Source organism: Neodiprion fabricii, chromosome 4 (genome assembly GCF_021155785.1).
Source record: "Neodiprion fabricii isolate iyNeoFabr1 chromosome 4, iyNeoFabr1.1, whole genome shotgun sequence".
In the NCBI taxonomy this organism is placed as follows: domain Eukaryota; kingdom Metazoa; phylum Arthropoda; class Insecta; order Hymenoptera; family Diprionidae; genus Neodiprion; species Neodiprion fabricii.
The window spans coordinates 38,687,437-38,707,700 of NC_060242.1; the positions used below are offsets into that span (position 1 = coordinate 38,687,437).

The 20,264-nt window shown below is 35.7% G+C and overlaps 4 protein-coding genes and 1 long non-coding RNA gene across 6 annotated transcripts; 3 read left to right on the forward strand and 2 right to left on the reverse strand.

Annotated features, from left to right (window-relative positions):
• Positions 1 to 286: 286 nt before the first annotated feature.
• On the forward strand, positions 287 to 5,200 carry LOC124181016. Of its 2 annotated transcripts, none has more exons than XM_046567111.1 (6): positions 287 to 1,398; positions 1,542 to 2,641; positions 3,042 to 3,258; positions 3,343 to 3,452; positions 3,566 to 3,940; positions 4,023 to 5,200. In XM_046567111.1, the coding sequence occupies exons 2-6, from the start codon at positions 1,550 to 1,552 to the stop codon at positions 4,167 to 4,169; spliced, it is 1,941 nt and encodes a 646-aa protein (XP_046423067.1). In that variant the 5' UTR covers positions 287 to 1,398; positions 1,542 to 1,549; the 3' UTR covers positions 4,170 to 5,200. The 2 variants fall into 2 exon arrangements, with proteins under 2 accessions (XP_046423067.1, XP_046423068.1); XM_046567112.1 differs by having other exon boundaries at positions 287 to 1,232.
• Positions 4,928 to 9,952, reverse strand: LOC124181017 (transmembrane protein 59-like). Its single transcript, XM_046567113.1, has 5 exons — positions 9,701 to 9,952; positions 9,450 to 9,564; positions 8,992 to 9,275; positions 8,195 to 8,507; positions 4,928 to 8,126 (listed from the first exon to the last, which is right to left on the reverse strand). The coding sequence occupies exons 1-5, from the start codon at positions 9,839 to 9,841 to the stop codon at positions 8,113 to 8,115; spliced, it is 867 nt and encodes a 288-aa protein (XP_046423069.1). The 5' UTR covers positions 9,842 to 9,952; the 3' UTR covers positions 4,928 to 8,112.
• A 433-nt stretch (positions 9,953 to 10,385) lies between these two features.
• On the forward strand, positions 10,386 to 17,280 carry LOC124181019 (cystathionine gamma-lyase). The gene is made up of 8 exons (XM_046567119.1): positions 10,386 to 10,541; positions 12,432 to 12,590; positions 14,045 to 14,332; positions 14,862 to 14,996; positions 15,085 to 15,220; positions 15,318 to 15,470; positions 15,579 to 15,744; positions 15,928 to 17,280. Exons 2-8 carry the CDS (start codon positions 12,450 to 12,452, stop codon positions 16,070 to 16,072), a joined length of 1,164 nt encoding a protein of 387 aa, XP_046423075.1. The 5' UTR covers positions 10,386 to 10,541; positions 12,432 to 12,449; the 3' UTR covers positions 16,073 to 17,280.
• LOC124181021 (solute carrier family 35 member E2A-like) lies at positions 17,010 to 20,259 on the reverse strand. Its single transcript, XM_046567121.1, has 6 exons — positions 20,090 to 20,259; positions 19,597 to 19,946; positions 19,138 to 19,389; positions 18,857 to 19,043; positions 18,572 to 18,775; positions 17,010 to 18,437 (listed from the first exon to the last, which is right to left on the reverse strand). Exons 2-6 carry the CDS (start codon positions 19,859 to 19,861, stop codon positions 18,245 to 18,247), a joined length of 1,101 nt encoding a protein of 366 aa, XP_046423077.1. The 5' UTR covers positions 19,862 to 19,946; positions 20,090 to 20,259; the 3' UTR covers positions 17,010 to 18,244.
• Positions 18,340 to 19,081, forward strand: LOC124181022. The gene is made up of 2 exons (XR_006870367.1): positions 18,340 to 18,477; positions 18,567 to 19,081. It is a non-coding gene; the product is annotated as an uncharacterized LOC124181022 (long non-coding RNA).
• Positions 20,260 to 20,264: the final 5 nt, after the last annotated feature.

Below are 20,264 nucleotides of genomic sequence, written 5' to 3' on the forward strand. Positions count from 1 at the left end.
ATTTTTTTTTAAACAACATCCGTCGTGGTCTCACTTCTGAAATAAAGGCTCATGGTCGTATCACAAGAGATGAAACACGCATCGCGCGCCTCGAGTGTTCAATCAAAAGACAGGACGAAAAGCCGGTCGGGTAAAGAAGATATTCTATTGGCCGATGGAGGGTGAACGACGACGATGAAAGTGAATGTGAGCTTGCCTTAAGACTGGGACGCCGACGCGGTCGTGCGCAGACGCCATTTTCGTGGCCGCTTAGCGAACCACCAAGGCACTAAACCGACCCCGCAAAAACTCCGCCCGCGTGTCCGTATTTCGTGGCCCGTCCATGTTCGTAGCCGCACCCGGCCCGCGAGATAAAGTATTATTAAAATATCGCTGTTAATCGTGTACGGAGAATAATACTGTAGCGTGCAAACGATTCTGTGAAAAATATCGAACAAGTTAGAGTGTTGAAATATAAGTGCGGCACAGTTTCCCGGAATCTTTTCGAGGGATCATCCGGCGAGGCGGCCAGACGGCGCGGCGCGCCTCTGAAAGAGCGCGTCGAAACGCGTTTTGTGCTTATCGACATTTGAGACAATTTTATTCAACCCAACCTCGGACCCTTGTTGGCATACTGCCGTTTTATAGGCAACACAACGGCGTGCGCGTGTCTATTCGCCTAAGAAATTGACTACGATACACTTTCATTTACTCGTATTAATTACCGCAGTCTATATCGCATCGTATTCGGCGAAGCGCAATTTTGCGCGTGGCGCAGTTCGCCCGACGTTGTTTGTCTACCTTAGCTCCGTGTATGTAATCGTTGCATGTCTTCATGTCAACGTTTCTCTGTGAAAAGTGCAGCCGCACGTACGCGGACATTCAATTAAACCACTGCAGCTCTTATTAATAATCTACTTTCTCATCCTCCGACCTAAGTTTCGATTCCTAAATCGAACACACCGTTCAATGCAACATTGTTGGGGATTAGCATACGTTCATTGTTAAAACAGCTGCCTTGTTTCAAGTAAACATCAACAAGATTATACACCCCCCATTTCTGTGAATATTTCACAATGAATATTTAACGCGGCAGAATATATCTGTCCACACGATTCAGTTTTATTTCTCCGAACCCTCCCCCACCCTTCTTCCCGGCTACTTGCCGTGTATCCAGTGCATCGTACAGCCGAAGTAGCCGACTATCGGCCGCATTGCTTCGTATTGTGACAAAGATCCTTGCCAAGCTAGGTGTGAGTCAAGGTGCACGTATATCTCCTCGCGTCTATTATGTCGTGTTTATACGTTACATAGAATTAGCAGTTTATTCCCGGAGCCAGAGTCGTTCGATCGGATCCTGTCATGCAGATTTCTTTGAGGAAGAAGAAGAATCGAAAAGGTGTCGCGAAATTGCAATAGGTAGACGGGTAATCCCATGACAATTGTACAAACTACCAGAACGAAGGAAGTACTAGTGAAAGAGTAGAGAGAAAAATCGTTAAGCGGTCCGTGCGAATTTATTAATTTTCAAATAAAAATTCACTATTTTTGTGATTGCCTAGAGTGAAAGATGCAGCATCGCGGCGGTGAATCAAAAATAAAACACGAGGAGCAAATACTGGAAGCTATAGATCAACTTCGGCGTAGAAAAGCTCGGCCAGATGCAGATAGAATTTGTAATTACTTGTTACGCAAATGTTCTGTCGATGCGCGTGATACAATCGCGGATCTACATCGGCTGATAGAAGCTGAGAAAGTGATCCAAGTAGACTATAAGGGAAACACGAGTTACCGTAATGCCTCTAAGTGGTCGAGGCTTCAACTTTACAAGAATAAACCGGAGGGATTTGTGAAAGAAAAATTGAACTCGTCAATGGTTGCGGGTGCCGTGGCGGAGTTGGTTGTGGCCGAACCGGATTACCTTGATCAGGGCGTACCGGCGGACAGATTAATCGAGCAGTTAATGAATGGGAGCACAAGTCCGACGACTCGACGCGTCGTCGATGACTTTTTGAGCAAAGAAGTGGCGAGCGGTAATTTGACGAGGTTGAACAACGGCAATTACTCCCTGGTGGCAACACCTGACATGACGCAAGAGTCCGTTCACCAGGAGAACTCTCGTCAGGAAAACGGTATAAAAAAAAACACATCCAAGAATTTGGCCGTGGTGAATGCCTACGATTTTACCGAATGCGACGACATGACCGTAACGGATTCCAGGTCAAATACGCCGAAGTCGTCCGGCGAGGCGAGTCCGAAACAAGATTCGCTGAAAAAGGATGAGTATTGCGAAATCGCCACTGGCACTAAGCAAACCTTGCAAAATTCTCACAAGGATAATTCGAGCACGAAATCGCGTTCCCGTTTCATCGATAATAAGGAAGAATCCTTGAACAGGAGTAACAATCATCAGCCTAACCTTAAAAAAGCGTCGAAATCTGAACGCAAACAACGTCTTCAAGTAAGGAGTGAAGAACCGGTTGAAATTCAAATCAATTACGAAGACTATCGTACTGATCGTAAGGAAGAAACAGAGCAGAGAGATGAGTCTGAACAGCTCAGCGAGGAACGTGACGAAGAGGATGCAGGTAGAAGCTCCACTAATCCTTCGCCAACTCCGTCGTCCACTAATACTGGTGGATTCCGAAGCGCTCGCCGAAAGGTAAACCCAGTGATACTGTTTAACGATGCTTTCACACCTTTGAATTTGATTTGTTTCTGCTCATCGTTCTCTTTTCTCATCATTTTCAGGAGCCTCGTATTTCTACAAGTACTCTGTTCAAAGCAAGCTGATATATTTCAGAATTGATTGTTATTTGAGCTGAAAAATAAGGCTTAATCGAATTTTTCAATAAAATATTAGTATATGCATTCCTACTGCGATGTATTTTGGAACAACCAAAGTATTGTGTTCTTATTTCTATTGATCTCTTAGCGTTTGGTTTCATTTCTAAAACAAACAAGTTTATCATCACAATTGTTTACACAAAAACATTTTGCTCTCACTAATTAAGTCTCGGGCCATAGCGAGTCTATAATATCTTTTTATATTGTTTCTGCAGAGAGCGAAGAAAGTTTTTGATCCGTCAGACAATAATCTTGTGAGGCGAAAAAGAGGGCGGCAATCTGGTTCCCAGAACAAAACGGCAATGATCGTATCACAGGATTCTCAGGAAGCGGTAAAACCAAGTGCAAAGGAGGGTCCACACAGGCATTGCAGTCTTTGTGCAAAACAGAAGCAAGAGAGACTTGTTGCGTGTCGAGATTGTACCGTCAGAGGTATCCGGAACTCTTCGATTAATCTGTACTTGCAGATCACTTCAAGTAACTGGTAGTTTATGTATGATTAATTTTTTTCACCAGCGCATCCCAGCTGCATTTACTCGCCAGAAGAACTGATACACAAATTGGACAGTAGTTGGCAATGTGAACGATGCAAGAGCTGCACAGTTTGCTGCGAAACATCTGATGCTGTAAGTTGTTACATTGGAAGAAATGCGAACTGCTTCTCACTATCGTCTTTAAATAATGACCCATTTCTTGAGTTCCAGTCTGTCTTGACAATAACTTGATTTTCATTTTACAGGGTCCGCTGATAACTTGTTATTCCTGTGACGAAGCTTATCATTCTTCGTGTCACACCCCTCGGATATCAGTTACTAAGTCAACGACAAAGTGGCACTGTAACAACTGCACACAAAAGCACAGTAAAACAAATAATACACATAGCTTCAGTTCCAACACAAGCCGTCCAGTAACACCTTCACATCCATCTGTACTACCCCCTGTTTTAAGTCCGCAAGTTTCCCCTGCTAGGGGGTCTTCCGATCAAATGGATGACGATGGGCCCAGAGATGGTATTGACCCAAATATCCCGGACGCTTCCGACTGGACTTCTGAACAGGTTTATCAATATTTTGCGAGACTCTTTCCGAAGGAAGCTGAAGTTTTTAGACAGCAGGTATGACGAATTACGCTTATGATGATTCCAGGTATCTAGCAATTTCTAAAATGACATATTACTCACGATTTTACGATTTCAGGACATAGATGGTCATTCGCTATTGCTAATGAAGCGTTCCGACGTTTTGAGTAGTATGGATTTACTTCTGGGACCGGCATTGAAGATTTATCGACACGTTTTGAAACTTCAAATACGCAGAGACGACCCTAGATTGTATTGGCTATAATATAGAACATCAATCCATTTGCGTAATATTTAACTCTTTTTATTTAACTCTGCTTTCACATGGATATTCGTTATTATTATTTTGAATAGTGTATTCCAAAACTACAATATCAGATTATTCTTCATTTGACAATCATCAGTGGTACCTATTGATTTCCTATTTTTTTTCCTTCTTCCATAACAGTACAAAAATGACGTACTGGTCAAAATACTGCTCAATGTACCATTTGCTCGCGAATACTGTACTCTACCTTCAAGCTCAACGTAGGGAATTTTAAGATTTCGTCCTTTATATTATATTGGTTTAAAATTGAGGCGGTCGGTATGCAGTGATTGCACCTGTTTTATTGAGCTTTTTTCCCTCCATAAAAATAACAAAGAAATCTATTTTGTTATTGAATCACTTTAAAGTGTTCGACGCGAAAATGAATGCACAGTATTGAAAAAAGAGAAACATTATTTGTTAAAATTGAGTACGTAATAAATCACGTAAAACACACGATATATTGGAAACTGCATTCGTAACTTTTAGATAGTTGGGCAAAAATAAATGGAGCCGCAACTTTGTAAATATTTTGCCTCTTTGTTCTGAGAATTGTTAAAATTCTCACCACTATTTTTTAATAAAATGTAAGGTCAATTCTTATAAGTTTCAACTGAACGTACCTATAATGTTTAAAACTGAATATGCTGCATTAAAACAATAACTTTGTCTATCATTATAATAACGCCAATTGGGTGAAATAAATACTATTTATGTACCTCAATGACACATTATTATCTTTATTTTCAATCTTGCGTAATAACATGACTTAAAACTTTTTTACTGTCAAGTCTGGCACTGTATTCCATCAGAACATCTCAGTCTTGATTCATTCTAACGTACAGTTCTCTAAGTCTACAAAATATCATTTTCTATCCACCATTCTGTTTATAAACATATGGCAAGATTACTTGATAGATTTAAGAAACTGTGTATGTCAATTTAATCAAGATTTTGAGTTTTGTAAGCTAAATTTTTTCTCGAATGATGTAGTTGAGATCAAAAACGTATACACGTATAGGTGTTTTATTTTCTGTTCTCGAGTGTAACCCGTTTCCCTACTGAAAAAAGAAATTAGAATATTCTTATTCATGAATATTTTTATAATATAAATGCAGAAAATGTTACGTTACATTATTATAATCGCATATTTCCGAAAAGCACATACACTGAGACTTTCAAGGTGTTCCGTAGCGCTAAGGATTACTTAGTAAATAATTTGAATAATTCGTGACAGTTATCAAAACGCGTGAGACTGCGCCAGATAAAAAAAAGTATTTATAATATATATAAGATGCAGGTAAAAAAATTAAACACTGATTTTCTTAGACTCGGATCACCTTGAAGATTTTAAAGACATTGACAGAAGCTTACGTTAGTAGGTGTTTGAAGAGAAAGGATTGCATTGCTCAAAAATCTAGCGCACTAAACTGATTAACACTATTTTGAATTATATTATTTGATTATGGAAAGCGTATTAATTGTGAACTGTTTCAGACGATTTATTGCTTACATAATCTTACGTAATCTTAAAAATATTAGGTGAACCTCCATTTGACAAGCAATTATTGATAGTTTAGGAAAAACAGGAAAAGGAAGTAATTGAAAAGATAAAAGTTCTGTACAGTTATCGTGCGGATATGCATAAAATTTGCATCACGCAACACAAAATTCTAATCGTTTTATATTAGTGATAAAATGTTTTTCTATTAATTATCACTTCAGGTGGTTTTAAACTTGGTTTTAAGCAGTGCATTCAGACCATTTCTTTGATACTCGTACACAATAGATGTAAAGTTTAGTAAATATAATTGTCCGGATAGCAGCTGTCTAGATAGGGCCTCTCAAAAACTTTTTTCCTCTGTCGCAAATAATTTCCGTACGGTGTTATAATACTGGGTTTATAATAAGTACGTTAAAATCAAGGTCTAAATGCACGTACTCAACTAACAGTGGTAGTAAAGTTCTATATAACGACGAGTGCATAATTGTGTTTATAGATGAGTGTGTGGAGTTTTTATAAATCTAAATCAAAGTATGCATGAGTGTTTATAGAGTGTATTGGTATTTTGCTATCTGGGTGATTGAAATTAATCGTCAAGTACGTCAAATAATATGAAACAAATAGGTGTATGACGTTCCTGGGAACCAGTCTCATTCTAATTCAGGCCTCCTTATCAATATCGGTTTCCAAACAAATATTTTGCCCCACCATAATTTTGATTAGGACTCTACACGCAGCTGCGCTTGCTTGGCTGTACTTTTTCTCATCACAACTAAACTGAATCAGATTTAACTAACCTAAAGTCAAAACATGATGTACCTGTCTGAACTTAAATATTTGTTTGTTTTCATTGGTTTACTCTTACGTAAGATTGGCAATGAGTCTGAATGAAAGAGACGTGTCTCAGTTACTGAGATATGTCTTTTTCACAAAGGTCCATATTGTGATTAGTGAGAGGAGAAAATTTTCCACTATTTTATAATATATATTTTTTTTTATATACGTATATTTATATATTTTTTAAAATTATTCTCGACTTAAGAGTATTTTATAATATACATATTTAAATACTTATACATATGTATTCGTGTGCAAATATGCTATGCATACCTCAAAAGTATTTGGCAACAGGCCTAAAAATTTCTGATAAATCCACATTTCGCCATTACGTAATTCATTACTCAGATTTGATTAGATTTCAGGTGGTGATCTTCGTTGTACCTTGGGTGGATTATTGATTGTTTGGTAACTTAGAGTAGTATCGGTATTTCATTTTACTTGCAAAGTTTAATGTTAGAATTTTTACGAACTTTTGTTTGAGTATTTCAGATATGATTAAGAATTACGGATTCACAATTTCTACATATGCATGCATATTATAGGTACGCCATAGGTACGAATATAACACAAACTTAATTTGAGCAAGCTAATATAGGTAGGTAATTGGTTATAAAATATTGAAAATTCAAACTTCGAATTGGTCGAACATCGATACTGCATATGCACAGAAAACATATGACAGTGCATCTTTGGAATTTGAATCACAGTTATATAGGAAAATTACGAATTTCAGTTTCAATGTACATCTTTCCTCTTTAAAATTAAACGTTCAATTCCAACGTTATCCCGCAGAAGCGAAAAACGTTTCAGTTGTTTTTGAATCTTAATTCTATATAACAGTATTTTCGAGACTTTCATTTATGCGAATTAATTCATACGCTCAGTAGGGAGAAAATTATCATGAATTGGGCATCACTATCAGATAAATCGTTTTTGAATTTGAATTCCAAAAATTCAACACAGTTGAAGTAACTTTTTTTCCATGGGTAAGTAAAAAAGTCTGAGGCAATGAGCGACTTTCGTACTCTGAATTACAACAATGTGAACTTTTGGCATATAAAGGATTATTGAAAATAACGCAACGTCTTGATAATGTATAATTTAGAAAGCTTTTTGCAGGAATTATATGGAAGCTTTTCTTCCGCATCACAAATGAGAATTTTTTAATATTTGGTCAAATGATTTAAAAGTTTATACACCATTTTTCTCCAACTTTTTGATTTGATTCGTAATGTTTCTATTTCAGATCATGACTGCTTCCATCAAGATAAGACAAATATGTAATATATAAAGAATAACGTACCTGAGCAGGAACAAATGTAATAATCATTCAATCTTTTAGCTTATCCTAAGAAAAACATCCAAACCTCATAACATTATCATTTAGTAAACTGTAGCTTACCAAAATCTTCATTACATGTTAATCTTTGTTTTCGTTTTACATAAATTATCATCTTTTTCAAACTTTGAAATAAATTAACACGCTGCCATGTGTTAGTAACAAATGAAGTACCTTAATTTGCGAATAAATTCATGCTTTCCTATTCAAAGCCTCTTTCATATATTTTCAACTGCAAAGAAAAAAAATCTGAAATGTAGTATTGGAATACAAATAATATGTTAGCTATCTAGAATTTACCATTCATATCAATCTCGCTGTATTTGGGTGGCGGAATCTTATTTAAAGGTGCCTCGTCCAATATAAGTATTGTCAACTTATTGGAAGGGCTTGACTTTTCACTAATCAATTCTTCAGACTGCAGGTCGCTTGATTTGTCAGCGGACAAACAAAGCCAGAGAGCGGACAGTGCAGCAGCTATCATCGATGCAGCTAAAACCCACTGTGGCATCCCTGTATGTCGCGAAGCACACTGCAGCCAATCGGAACCTGGGATTGATGCTGATTGCTCGGTTTCACCAGAGTAGTCAGATGGAATGCCATAATCCACAGCCTGTTTTAGAAATGATGTCATTAGTTTTAAGAAAATACAATGACAACGAACCATAAAAGTACATGTGTTAAGGGCCAAAGTATTAGGATATGTTGCATTATAAAATCTACTTCGTTATTTTCTAACAAAGACTTGGATTTTTCTTTATTGAGTATCGTTAAGATCGTTAGGCAAAAAATCTTATGATCTAAAATTATTGTTCATGATAAGAATCAGTAAAAATAGATGCATATCAGTCAAGTTTGTTGGCAAAATAAGATAAGAGAAGCGAGAAGATTTTACTAGCCAATTGGCTGTGTATAATTGTCGGTCTAATTAAACTTGAAAAATTAATGTAACTCTGTCTTGTGATTAGAATTTTACAATTGTTGTTTCATCTTACATGGAACATAATTGTTTCTTGCACTACTATATATTGAGATAAGGAAATATTTGTGGACTGATCTATTTGTGTTCTTTGTGTAGACTTGCAATATTTTCTCACCCCTGAGTCGATCGGAACTGTTTTGATGTAAGTTTGCGGTAGTTTAAATCCTTCCGAATCCCACCAGCCAGGCAAAAGCTCTTTCCTCAGTCCGGGATCGGTGAGAATATCGCTTTCGGGCATGTCAGGAGACATTAGAAGGATACTAGAATCAGGTCCCTCTTCGACGTAAATAGCGACAGAAAAGAGAGAGACGAGTTGAGATACCCGTTCCTTGGCCATAAACTCGCAGCCTGTATTACAGGAGTAGCGATCTTGAGGGGTAGAATATGCCTCGATGCATGCTGTAAATTAATGGTGACTAATTTATCATCAAAACGAGGAGATAACATTATTTATTATTAGAACTAGGTACATAGATGGTAGAAATCAATAGCGTAGTCAAATCAGTTGGTAATTCCTTCCAGCAAAATAAAATGACAGTAACTAAAAATAAAAGAATCAAAATTGAAACTCACAAGCTTCGCAGGCATCTCTTGTTCCATTTAAACTTTCAGGTTCCAAGCCATGACGAACATCGACTAGATTGAAAAAAGTACAACCACGTTGACAGCAAGATTTGGCATGATTCGTCTGTCACAGGATACAAAGAAATGAATAAACAGGTATTGGAATGCCAAGTATGTTTACATACGCTCCGTATGTCGTCTAGCGTTGCATGTATAAACATTGAAGAAATTTTTAGACGAATAGAACCGTAATTACTCACGTCGCTAAATGACAGGGGAGTTTTGTCGCAAAGCGTGATGCAGGGGTCTTCTCGATTAACGAAATTGTAATAAACATCGCCCAGAACGTAATCGGCAATAAAAACGAGAAATACGATGAGGATTTCTTTATTTCTTTCCATCGCAACGCACGCAAGCAGCGCTCAAATGTCGCAGACGAGTACCCACTGCATGAAATATAATCCGTCGAACAAGGAGGGTTGGTATTAAAACAAAGATAGTCCTCACACGAATAATCGAGTAAATATCGATTTAATTATGGTGGGAAGGTTGCTGATTGGTCGACAGCACTGAAAGACGAAACAATCGGCCAATCAACATCAAGATCGGTTCTGAAACGTGCGTCGTCTGCTTTACATCGGAGTTCCGGCTGTCAAACATCGTCCAGCTGCTACATTCACGTTGCTATTTTAAACGTCTCATATCCTACGTGCTAAATCAGCGATTTAAAATTTTTCAAACAACACATCTAAACATTGTTATATGAAACAATTTTCAACCTATATTTCCGCCTGCATATCAGGATACCAAGCAATGGTTTATGTTTTAATATCATGTGAAGCGTCGCAGTAGTCACTCATCTACGTACGACAATGACCTTGTATACTTTGCCAATTTTTAAACCGAAGTTAACTTCAGGTGGGTTGCGATTTTTTTGCACGTGGCCTGGTCTACTCGGGTGATAATTTGCGCCGTCGGCGGCTTCCAATCGAAAAATTTTCTAATTATTCTTCCCGCGTCGGCAACTCAGGCAAGCTCTCAGTCCGTCGTTAACCATCAGACCCGACGCTTCGTACTTTCCCCTCTGCTTCCTGCTCTACCGTAAGTAATGAAATGCAGACCGAGTAGAAGAAAGTGAAAAAATTAGCACTATTTTAAAGTGTTTCCTTCTCTCTACCTTGGCTGGTATTAAATTCTCGAATTTGCGTTATTTTTAGTTAATTTAATTTACCGAATCTATTCCCCACGTCCTTTGTACTTCAGCTGATGTAACATTTTTTACGAATCTCGTAACAGCAGCATGCGCGATGACAGCCGCTTTACTTTACAACGAGCGATTTTCCTCATAGGCACAAGTTGCAGTCAATTCTCATTGCACTTGCGTTATTTTACGAATTTTGTTCTTTTTCTTTTCTCGCCGATTTAATTTCCATACGCAACTCGCTTCTCATCTTATAACCACTTGCTATCATCCGTTGACAATATTAAATGGTATGTATAAATATAGATATAACAATGTATAACATATTTCACATTTATAAATACTTCTACCACTCTCCTAGAGGCAATTTAGTGTTTAATTTGACTGTTGGCATAGTCCCGCGTTTAACGACGGAATTCGGGAACACGGTAACGAGTCTTCCTTATATTGAGAACTCACACATGTTTTCGTTCAAGGAAGCCTGTTAGTAGTCGCCGCCTTCGTAATTTGGGAATTTTATAATTGGCAGTTCAGATCATTACGTACAGAGTTTTTATTCGTATAATTATAGAACGCTTTTGCATGTAGCTACAATCAAGGAATTCTCAATCTTTAGTATTACTTGTAAGTAATCAAACATGCAATAGTAAGGATGCAAATTAATGCCACGTCTTACAATTGCATGGATTTTAACTTGGAGAAGGGGATATCCAAACAACGATAACCCGGCATAGATGCAATTGAGCGATAAACGAACCAAGCAAGTGGAACTTGCTATTGCTTTTATTGTTACTCGAGTTTCTTTACACATACCATGTTTATTTTATACTTTTATTACTATACGGGGCATTCCACGTCAAATCGACCTGGGCCTAATCCTTGAATCCTCTCTGATTTGACGCGCAATTTTTCATATGATTGTTTTGACTTTTGAAAGTACTATTGTTTTTTCTTCAAAGCTTTTGAATCCGTTGGAATTATCTAGAATTTTTATAAATGAACATATTGATCAACACAGTTTAAAAATCTGAAATAATTCTTAAAAATCCAGCATTACATATACAAATGTTCCAGAATCAACCCATAGTGGACTGACTCATCATTTGGATTATATAAAAAATTCTGTGCTTCCGAGAGTCAAAACAATTTTATAATAAATCGCGAACCAGAACGGAGAGGTCAAGTTTGGTCGACTTGACAGAGAATGCCCCATACATATATTATTGAGATATCAGATAGCCTTTTGCTATTGAAGTTGAAGATTTATTATCTGTATCTTTACATTGGCTGTGAAAAATGTATGAACAATAATATTTTCAGCTTGTAAAGGTAAAGACAGTGTCTTCTCATTTACGAAACTGTAACTGAATTTATAAAATTTATCCTACACATGAAATATGCATTATTGCTCATAAAAAGCCCGAAACCAAAAAAGAAAAGAAGTGTGCTTTTTATTGCCGATTTGATAATAATTTAAAATATTTGTATTATTGCATCATTATAAATTTATGATAATGACACGATAAATCGTCAAGTTATGAAATGTAAGATAATTTTATAATGAGACGTTATGTTATATTCTAAATGTATTTATTCTCGTATTACAACCAGAAGATTTAGTACAAAAAATTCTCATCATCATGACAAACTATATGTATCGACTAAATTTTTAATTTGTACTGCTTACAGTAGATTCATCCCTTGTCGATAGTTGATGATGATTTTATTATACCCAGTAGTTTTTTTGTTACATGAATGTAAAATGATTAAATGGGTCTTAATTATTTCAGATACCTCTGTAATTAAAAATGCCAACCAACACACAAGAAGGCTTCGCCACGAAAGCTATTCATGCAGGACAAGATCCATTCCAATGGAAGCACTGCTCAGTCATACCACCTCTGGTGATGTCCACTACGTTTCGTCAAGACGGACCTGCCCAGCACAGAGTCAGTGGCTATAAATGCTTTGCAGTAAATTATATTCATTTAGTTGTAGATCATACCATTCAAAATTCAATCCGTAGTTCAAAGTATCAGCTCTTTACTTTGATCTTCGATCGATAAAAGTCAACTGCTTCGTTATATAATGTTCCAGATGTTTCGAAACGTCAAGCAATCTTTTGGAAACAAAAACATGTACCTATTGAACTGCTACAGCAGGCAGCGAAGTGGTTTCATTATATATGATAACACGTGAGGTTAGATTACGGATTTACCAACAAGAAGATATCTAAGAAAATTTCAATCACGTTTTTTGCTTTTGCTGTTTATTTTTCTTTTTTCTCGTATAGTTTGATTTATTATGCAATTCACGCATCGAATAAGAGATTAAACTATACCTGTACCTGTTTGCAACTTGAGCAAACTGAAATGGAATGACTAAAAATAATGCGATGTAAATGAATGAGGACTGAAATTCGTGCTAAATTTAATTATGTCTGGCAAATTCCTAGTACACTTGCATTTATTTGTGTGCAAAAACCCAGATATTTTTCTCTCATCTGACGTGCTGTGCGAAACAAAAAGTATTTTCGTTTTAGCTCCTTGGACTTACTTAATTAGTGATTCGATGTCTCTAAAGGTGGTAATAATTCGCCATGACAAAATGAGTGCTGATGGAAATAATTATATGACTTACTTCAATTGTAAGTTGTCTAGAAATTTATAGAATCATTGTCTGAATTGAAATGAATGACTTTGGCATGGGTATACATGCGTGTGTCTTTCATTATTCTTCTTATCATCTTAATTCTTGAATTAAGTCATCAAGTCTTTTTTCAAGATATTTTGTTAGTCCAGAAATTTTTTGGTGTACGGTGAAAGTACTTTACGCATTTCTACATCACGTGAATTGACATTCAACCAAATAAAGTCAGGTTGTACTAATCTATTATTCATTTATTTTGATATGCATATGATATGAACACGAGTCATTGACCCAGCAAGGATTGATATGACTTCTGTTTAGTAGTACAAGCATTATTTAGTCTGTACAACTTAATCTATTATTAGAAAATTCATGACACTAATCTGCCAATTGAGATACTTGATGGTAATTAGACATTGGATAGCCAATTGGATCTACAATTGGGACAATTATTGTTTTACTAATTATACAAAGAATGAACATGCAAAACGACTGCTCTCACTCATTGTAACCTGTCCTAAGTCAAATATGAAAAACTAATATATAAAAAATGCTGTTAAAATTAACACATAAATAGAATCAAGATCAGTTGAAAAGAAAATTAAATAAGGAAGTGATCAATAAAAGAAGATCTTCAGTTTACAGAGATGTAAAATTCTGAGAAATAATTTAGTGTACTGAACAGCGTATTCAATTTCAAGACTTGTAATTTACGAAATCAAAATCTCAATTGATTATCATATGATTATTGCAGGGCTTCGAATATGGTCGATCTGGTAATCCAACTCGTAACGTTCTTGAAGCTTGCTTGGCTTCAATCGAAGATGCTAAACATGCAGTGGTTTTCTCTTCCGGACTTGGTGCTACAACAGCGATCACCTCTTTGCTCCAAGTAGGGGACCACATTGTATGTGGCGACGACGTTTACGGGGGTACCAATAGATTTTTCCAAAAATGTGCCTCTAGGCAAGGCATCAAGGTTACCTTTGTCGATGCCACGAATGTAAAATCTGTGGAGCAAGCATTACTACCAAGTACAAAGGTATTGTGAAACCTGAAGATCATAGCAACAATAATTTTGCCTTCTTATTACTCGAAATATGGGTTTCATTTTTTGTGATGATTAAATTTACAGCTCAGCTGCATCATATTTGATATCATAGAGGTGTATTATATGTATATGTTTCTTAGAAGTTGAAATGCATAAAATGTTTAATCTCTGTACTCAGATTTAATCTAACGTCTAATCTTGGGCAATCTTTCAAAACAAATGTGTCGGAAAAATTTCCAGCTCTCATAACCCAACAATTGATTAATACGAGATATTTATGACAATTTTTTCCCCCCCAATAACATACAATTTCGTAACATACTCATCACTTATCTAAGTTTGAGCAATGTTACAGCTGTAGACTTAATAACTCATCGATGTATTTTGTAAACATCAAATGATCCCATTACCTCAAGTGATGTGTGGTTAAATAACGAACAATGATTAAATTCTCCAAGTGTTCTGTTTGCTTTTTATATGTATAAAATTCATTCTAATTGTGTATATTTATCAATTCCAGATGGTATGGTTGGAGACACCCACAAACCCTTTGTTGAAATTAGCCGATATTGAAAGCGTATCAAAAATGCTTAAAGACAAACGTCCGGAAATTCTACTAACGGTTGACAACACTTTCTTAACTTGCTATTTCCAGGTAAAACGTTACACATGAATATTCAACAATTATTTAGGTTGAAATGAAATAATCAATACGTTAGTGTTGATCATTTTTGTAATTATAGCGACCTTTGGAATATGGTGCCGATATTGTCGTCTACTCCTTGACAAAGTACATGAATGGCCACTCAGACATTATTATGGGTGCTGCTATTACAAAGAGGGCTGATATTGAGGAAAAACTAAGATTCATACAAAATGGTATGCATAAAATTATCAATTCGTAGATAATTGTACAACTCAATACTTCTACAATTATAAAAATTTGCATAAACTTTAATTGACTTTCACTTATCAGCCATGGGGATTGTTCCATCTCCATTTGATTGTGCCCAAGTAAACCGTAGCCTGAAGACCTTAGAATTGCGGATGCAGCAGCATCAAAAGAATGGTCTTGCTGTAGCGAAATTTTTAGAGAAACATCAACACGTTGAAAAAGTAATTCACCCACGTAAGTGTTGCACAAGTGTTAATTATGTTTGGTGTCGTTGAAAACTACAGCATCAGCAAAATTTTGACAACAATACAAAATTAATCTAAAATTTTTATTTTCCATCAGTTCTTCCCAGTCATCCACAGCATCAATTGGCCTTGAAACAAACCAGTGGTCACAGTGGTATGATTTCCTTTTACTTGCGAGGAGACCCGACTAAATTCTTGAAAGCTCTAAAGCTGTTCACTCTAGCTGAATCCCTTGGAGGGTACGAGTCTCTCGCTGAGTTACCGTAAGTTTGATAGAGCAATCAATTTCATTCATTCTAATTAAGCAAAACTGGTCCAATTTGTAATGATAACTAAGGATGCCAATTACCAATCAACAATCTATCTGACCAGTTACTAACTACCGATTAGAAAGGATGCTGCTTTTGCATAAACTCGAATTTAATGGACAGTTTAAAATGATTTAGATCCGTTATGACTCATGCATCGGTACCGGAAGCTGAGCGAGAAAAACTAGGCATCACTGATCAACTTATACGTTTGTCAGTTGGTCTTGAATCTGAAAAGGATATTTTGGCAGACCTTGATCAAGCATTGAAAGCTGCACAATGAAATTGGTAACGGACTACATAATTTTTACACGAAAGAAGTACAATTCACAAAATTAACCAAGCATTAGCAATTAAAGTGCTTTAATTGTGTTTTAAAATTTTAATATCAATGAACAAACATGTTTGAAATTAAAACTTCTCTCAAACAATTAGACATGTAAATTTGCTAAATCTCTTAGGTGCGAAAACTTATATGAAAAAAAAAAACGCTAAAGGCTTCCATCTACATACTACCAATACGTCAATTTGCTAAATATCATCATTTTATACAATTTATCATAAATGTTTCACTTATAATTATTGTTTGCTATTCACTGTAGCAAATAAATTCTAGTGTTATTATTGTGTTGACTAGAACTGGGTAGTATGTTCTCTATTTTACTTACAACTGAAAGATAGTGATGATTTCTCTAATCTCAAACAGTATCTGATCCAACTTCACAATTCTGATTCACACTATCAATCTTTTGAATGCTTTAATACTTTTTTAACTAATTTAATTAATATATAGAGCACTTTTTCTTGATAATATTTTGTAACACTACCTTCATTGCCTTTCACAAGATAAGCCTTAAGTGATCACGTTCACTTAGTTGTAAAATGTAATTGTTTATTCATGTAATATAATATAGGCTGTACCAAGTTATCTACCGTGAGGATAGGTCACTTTTTAGAGCCATGTCAGCGCCATATGTCATCGGAAATTAATATAATGCAATCCTTGGTTTTAATTGGTGCAAGTCGATGCAATAGTTACTAACATATTATAGCAAATAACCTGAACAGAATAAATTACATACAACGAACCAGGGAGGCTGTTTGACTTGATAATCCGCAAATAACTAGTCCGAATGTAGTTGTACACAATATTTATATGCATTTAGCTATCTCATTGCATACAAGCGGAAAAATATAGATGTTTGTTTTTGCTGACTAAATTAAATTTGTAGAAATACGTAGTTAACACCAGGTAAATTTTGATTCAGGATCAAACCGTGGTACAAAGTAGTAATTTATTTCAGGGTGTGCATGAAATGATATATTAAATGGAAAAAAAACGTGTTCCATTTCTGTTTATAAGTATATTTTGAAAGAATTCACTTTAAATATTTATTCAATACGTTAAAATACGGCCCCTGGTCCATATACATACATACATGAAATCCAGTATTGTAAATAACAAATGAAAATAAATTATTTTACTCGTTACCGTAGCTTTGGTGATAATCATTCACCTATCTATTGTATATTCGCCTCAAGAGAATCCACGGCGATAACACAATTAGCTTTCAAATTAAAAGCAGTTAATCTCGCCTAAGTAATTCCACAGGTTGATATTATGTAATTTTTTTATTCTCAGATGTATGGTATATTTACAAAAGGTGTATGTGTGCGATTTCGTGGTGTCTACTTATTCGGAGGTGTACGAGCACCACCTGTATGTAATACATACCCATACACCACTCTAAATGTTATAATCATATCAAACATGAATCACGAACAATCAACACATCCACTTATTACCTGTGCACCAAACTTTCATATAATTAGAATGATGAAATGAATACTTTGAATATGGGAATGTCAAAAAGTTAAATAGACTACAGCCTAATAAAAAGCGTTATAAGTACAATTAATTTAAGTACTTTCAGAATTTTTGATTTCAGTTTTCATTTATTCAAAATACAAGTAATATTTCCATCGTTGTAAGAAGTTTAAAAAAACCTTTGAGACGGTTAAGAACCTGCATGAAAATCACAATACGTTACTGTCACTTCTTTTAAATAACTAAGTCAATAAATTATCTATGCACAGTAGGTATATAATATCTTATATGGTTTTTCAAACGAGATTACAATGGAATCATGTGCTACATACACTAAATTACTGTTTACTCGAAATGCACTGGCGCTCTCAACAAGCAATAGCTTTTGCTGAGTTTTACGATGATAATAATAATAATAATAAATAGATTCTCTCTATGATATAAGTACTTTAAAAAGAAACACTTTTTAAATTTTAAATATTTCATTAGAAATCATTGTTTTTAAAGTAAGATTAATTTCAAGTCCATCAAAAAACATCGTGTATTCTGATTTGCATTAATATCTACATATTGTATATCAATTGGTTGAATAAGTTGTTATTCGTCCTAGGTAAAATTGCATCTCTATCATTGAAAACTAACTTTTGAACTACGCCGTGCAAGTGCTAACTTCATTTTATCATACTGCTGTGCACGATTGTACAAAAGTACTCCAGCGATGACCAAGGATGTTCCCAATGCTGATAAACCGGTAACTGGATTGTTGAACAGTAATACTGAAAGCCATATGAGGAATGCTCTTTTTGCAGTATTTGCAACGCTAAGTACAGGAACAATTTAAAAAACCAGAATATTAGAATGTAGGTCAATATTTGATATAAATTATGATACAGTTGCTAATTTGTCATTATTCACTGCTATGCTACAAAAATATTGAAAACTGTTGAAGCTCACCTATGCGTAACTGGACTGATGTAGTCCATGAGGACATAGGCTGTTATACTTTGGAAATGGAAGAAGATACCATTGAGTAGAAATGCCGAAAGTAATCTGGCACTCAAGGCGTGTTGGAGGGCTGGCAAATCTACCAGCATTATTGACACAGGAATTTGAACCACCACAGATGCCAGACTAGTGTAAAATTGCAATTCTGCAGGGCTGAAATTAATTTGAAATAGTAAAGTGTTTTAAGTTAATCAAGAATTTACTGATGCAATGGAGATTTATCAAGTAACTTACGTATATTTGAAGTTATCACCGCTAATTAGCATCTTTGAATAAACGTTTTGTAAACATTCCGTTAAATTAGTAGCCATAGCAGCAACAAAACCTCTCAAGTCGAAACTTAGTTCGTTTGCTGAGCACAGTGCTAATCCTCCCATCACCGGGATGAGTGATAAATTTACGTACAAGCCTGTGTATTCTCCTGTAATTTGGTTAATTAAAATATAGCGGAAAATGAAACAGTGGAGACGTAATCTGACATCATAGGATGGATCCATTTGAAACTATTATCTTACCTAATAAATATCTACTAATAAAGACTGTAAAAAGTGGCGCACTGCTCTTGATTGTTTCGGTAAAACTAACAGCCACATAATTCAGTGCCACTAATCCAAGTATAACTGTTGTAAATCTAGTACAGCCTACAAGTATCATGTGCTTATAAAAACCCGGAGGCCTTGTGAGTCGAGGACTTGTTCGATACATTCCACAGGGGAAGTACATCTGTATAAATCCACACGTCGCTGTCATGAGCATCTGGCAGGCACCTTTTGGTAGAAATATTAATTTGTAATTATCACAGTAAAAATATAGCGAGATCTCTGTTTCATTTTATAAAAAAGGCAAAATATGCTGACTTTCTTTTCTAATCGAGGAAGGCAATATTCCTTTCAAACTGCAATCCAACACCAAGTAAATTTTAAGTAACGTTAACTTAGTGATAAAATTAATATAACGATGCATTATACGGTTACCTAAAATAGTTGGGTCACCTTCCATGTACGAAAGTATGTATTTATTCAAAAATAAGGTACATCCGCTGAAGACATACCATAGGGTCAAGAACAATATAGCTCTAGGATTGAATAATCCTCCCTTTGAATCGCTGGCCAGAATAACTTCATCCCCACGTTTCTTTTTTTCGATATAAATTTTGTTCAGCGCAGGACCGCCTGTTGTACCCCCATCATTTTCTTGTGGATATTGTACACTGTTTATTGGTACCAAATGATTTTCCATTGTATGAAGTTATTCTCCCGGCGAATAGATTTTTGAATAAAAGTTATTGTGCGAAGTCCCAACCGTCCACATGCCGGGTATCGAACTGTTAAAAGGATATGTGAAATAGAAAAAGAAAATGGTAACATAGGTTATGAAATTGTTGATAACCTAGTACAGATAAATTAGATCCGGCTCAAAAAGAACATTATTATTTTGAAATTGTTTTTAATAAAATATTTCTCTTACAGATCTAACTGTGGCAGCACGTCCGTGTTGATATTTGTCACCGACTTACGTTTTTCCGAGCTTACAACAATATTTGCGGTCTTATCAACTTATCAACGTAGCATGCAACGTAGCATGAACGTGGACACATGCCATAGCCATATACACCCACTATCACACCACACGCAAGGATATC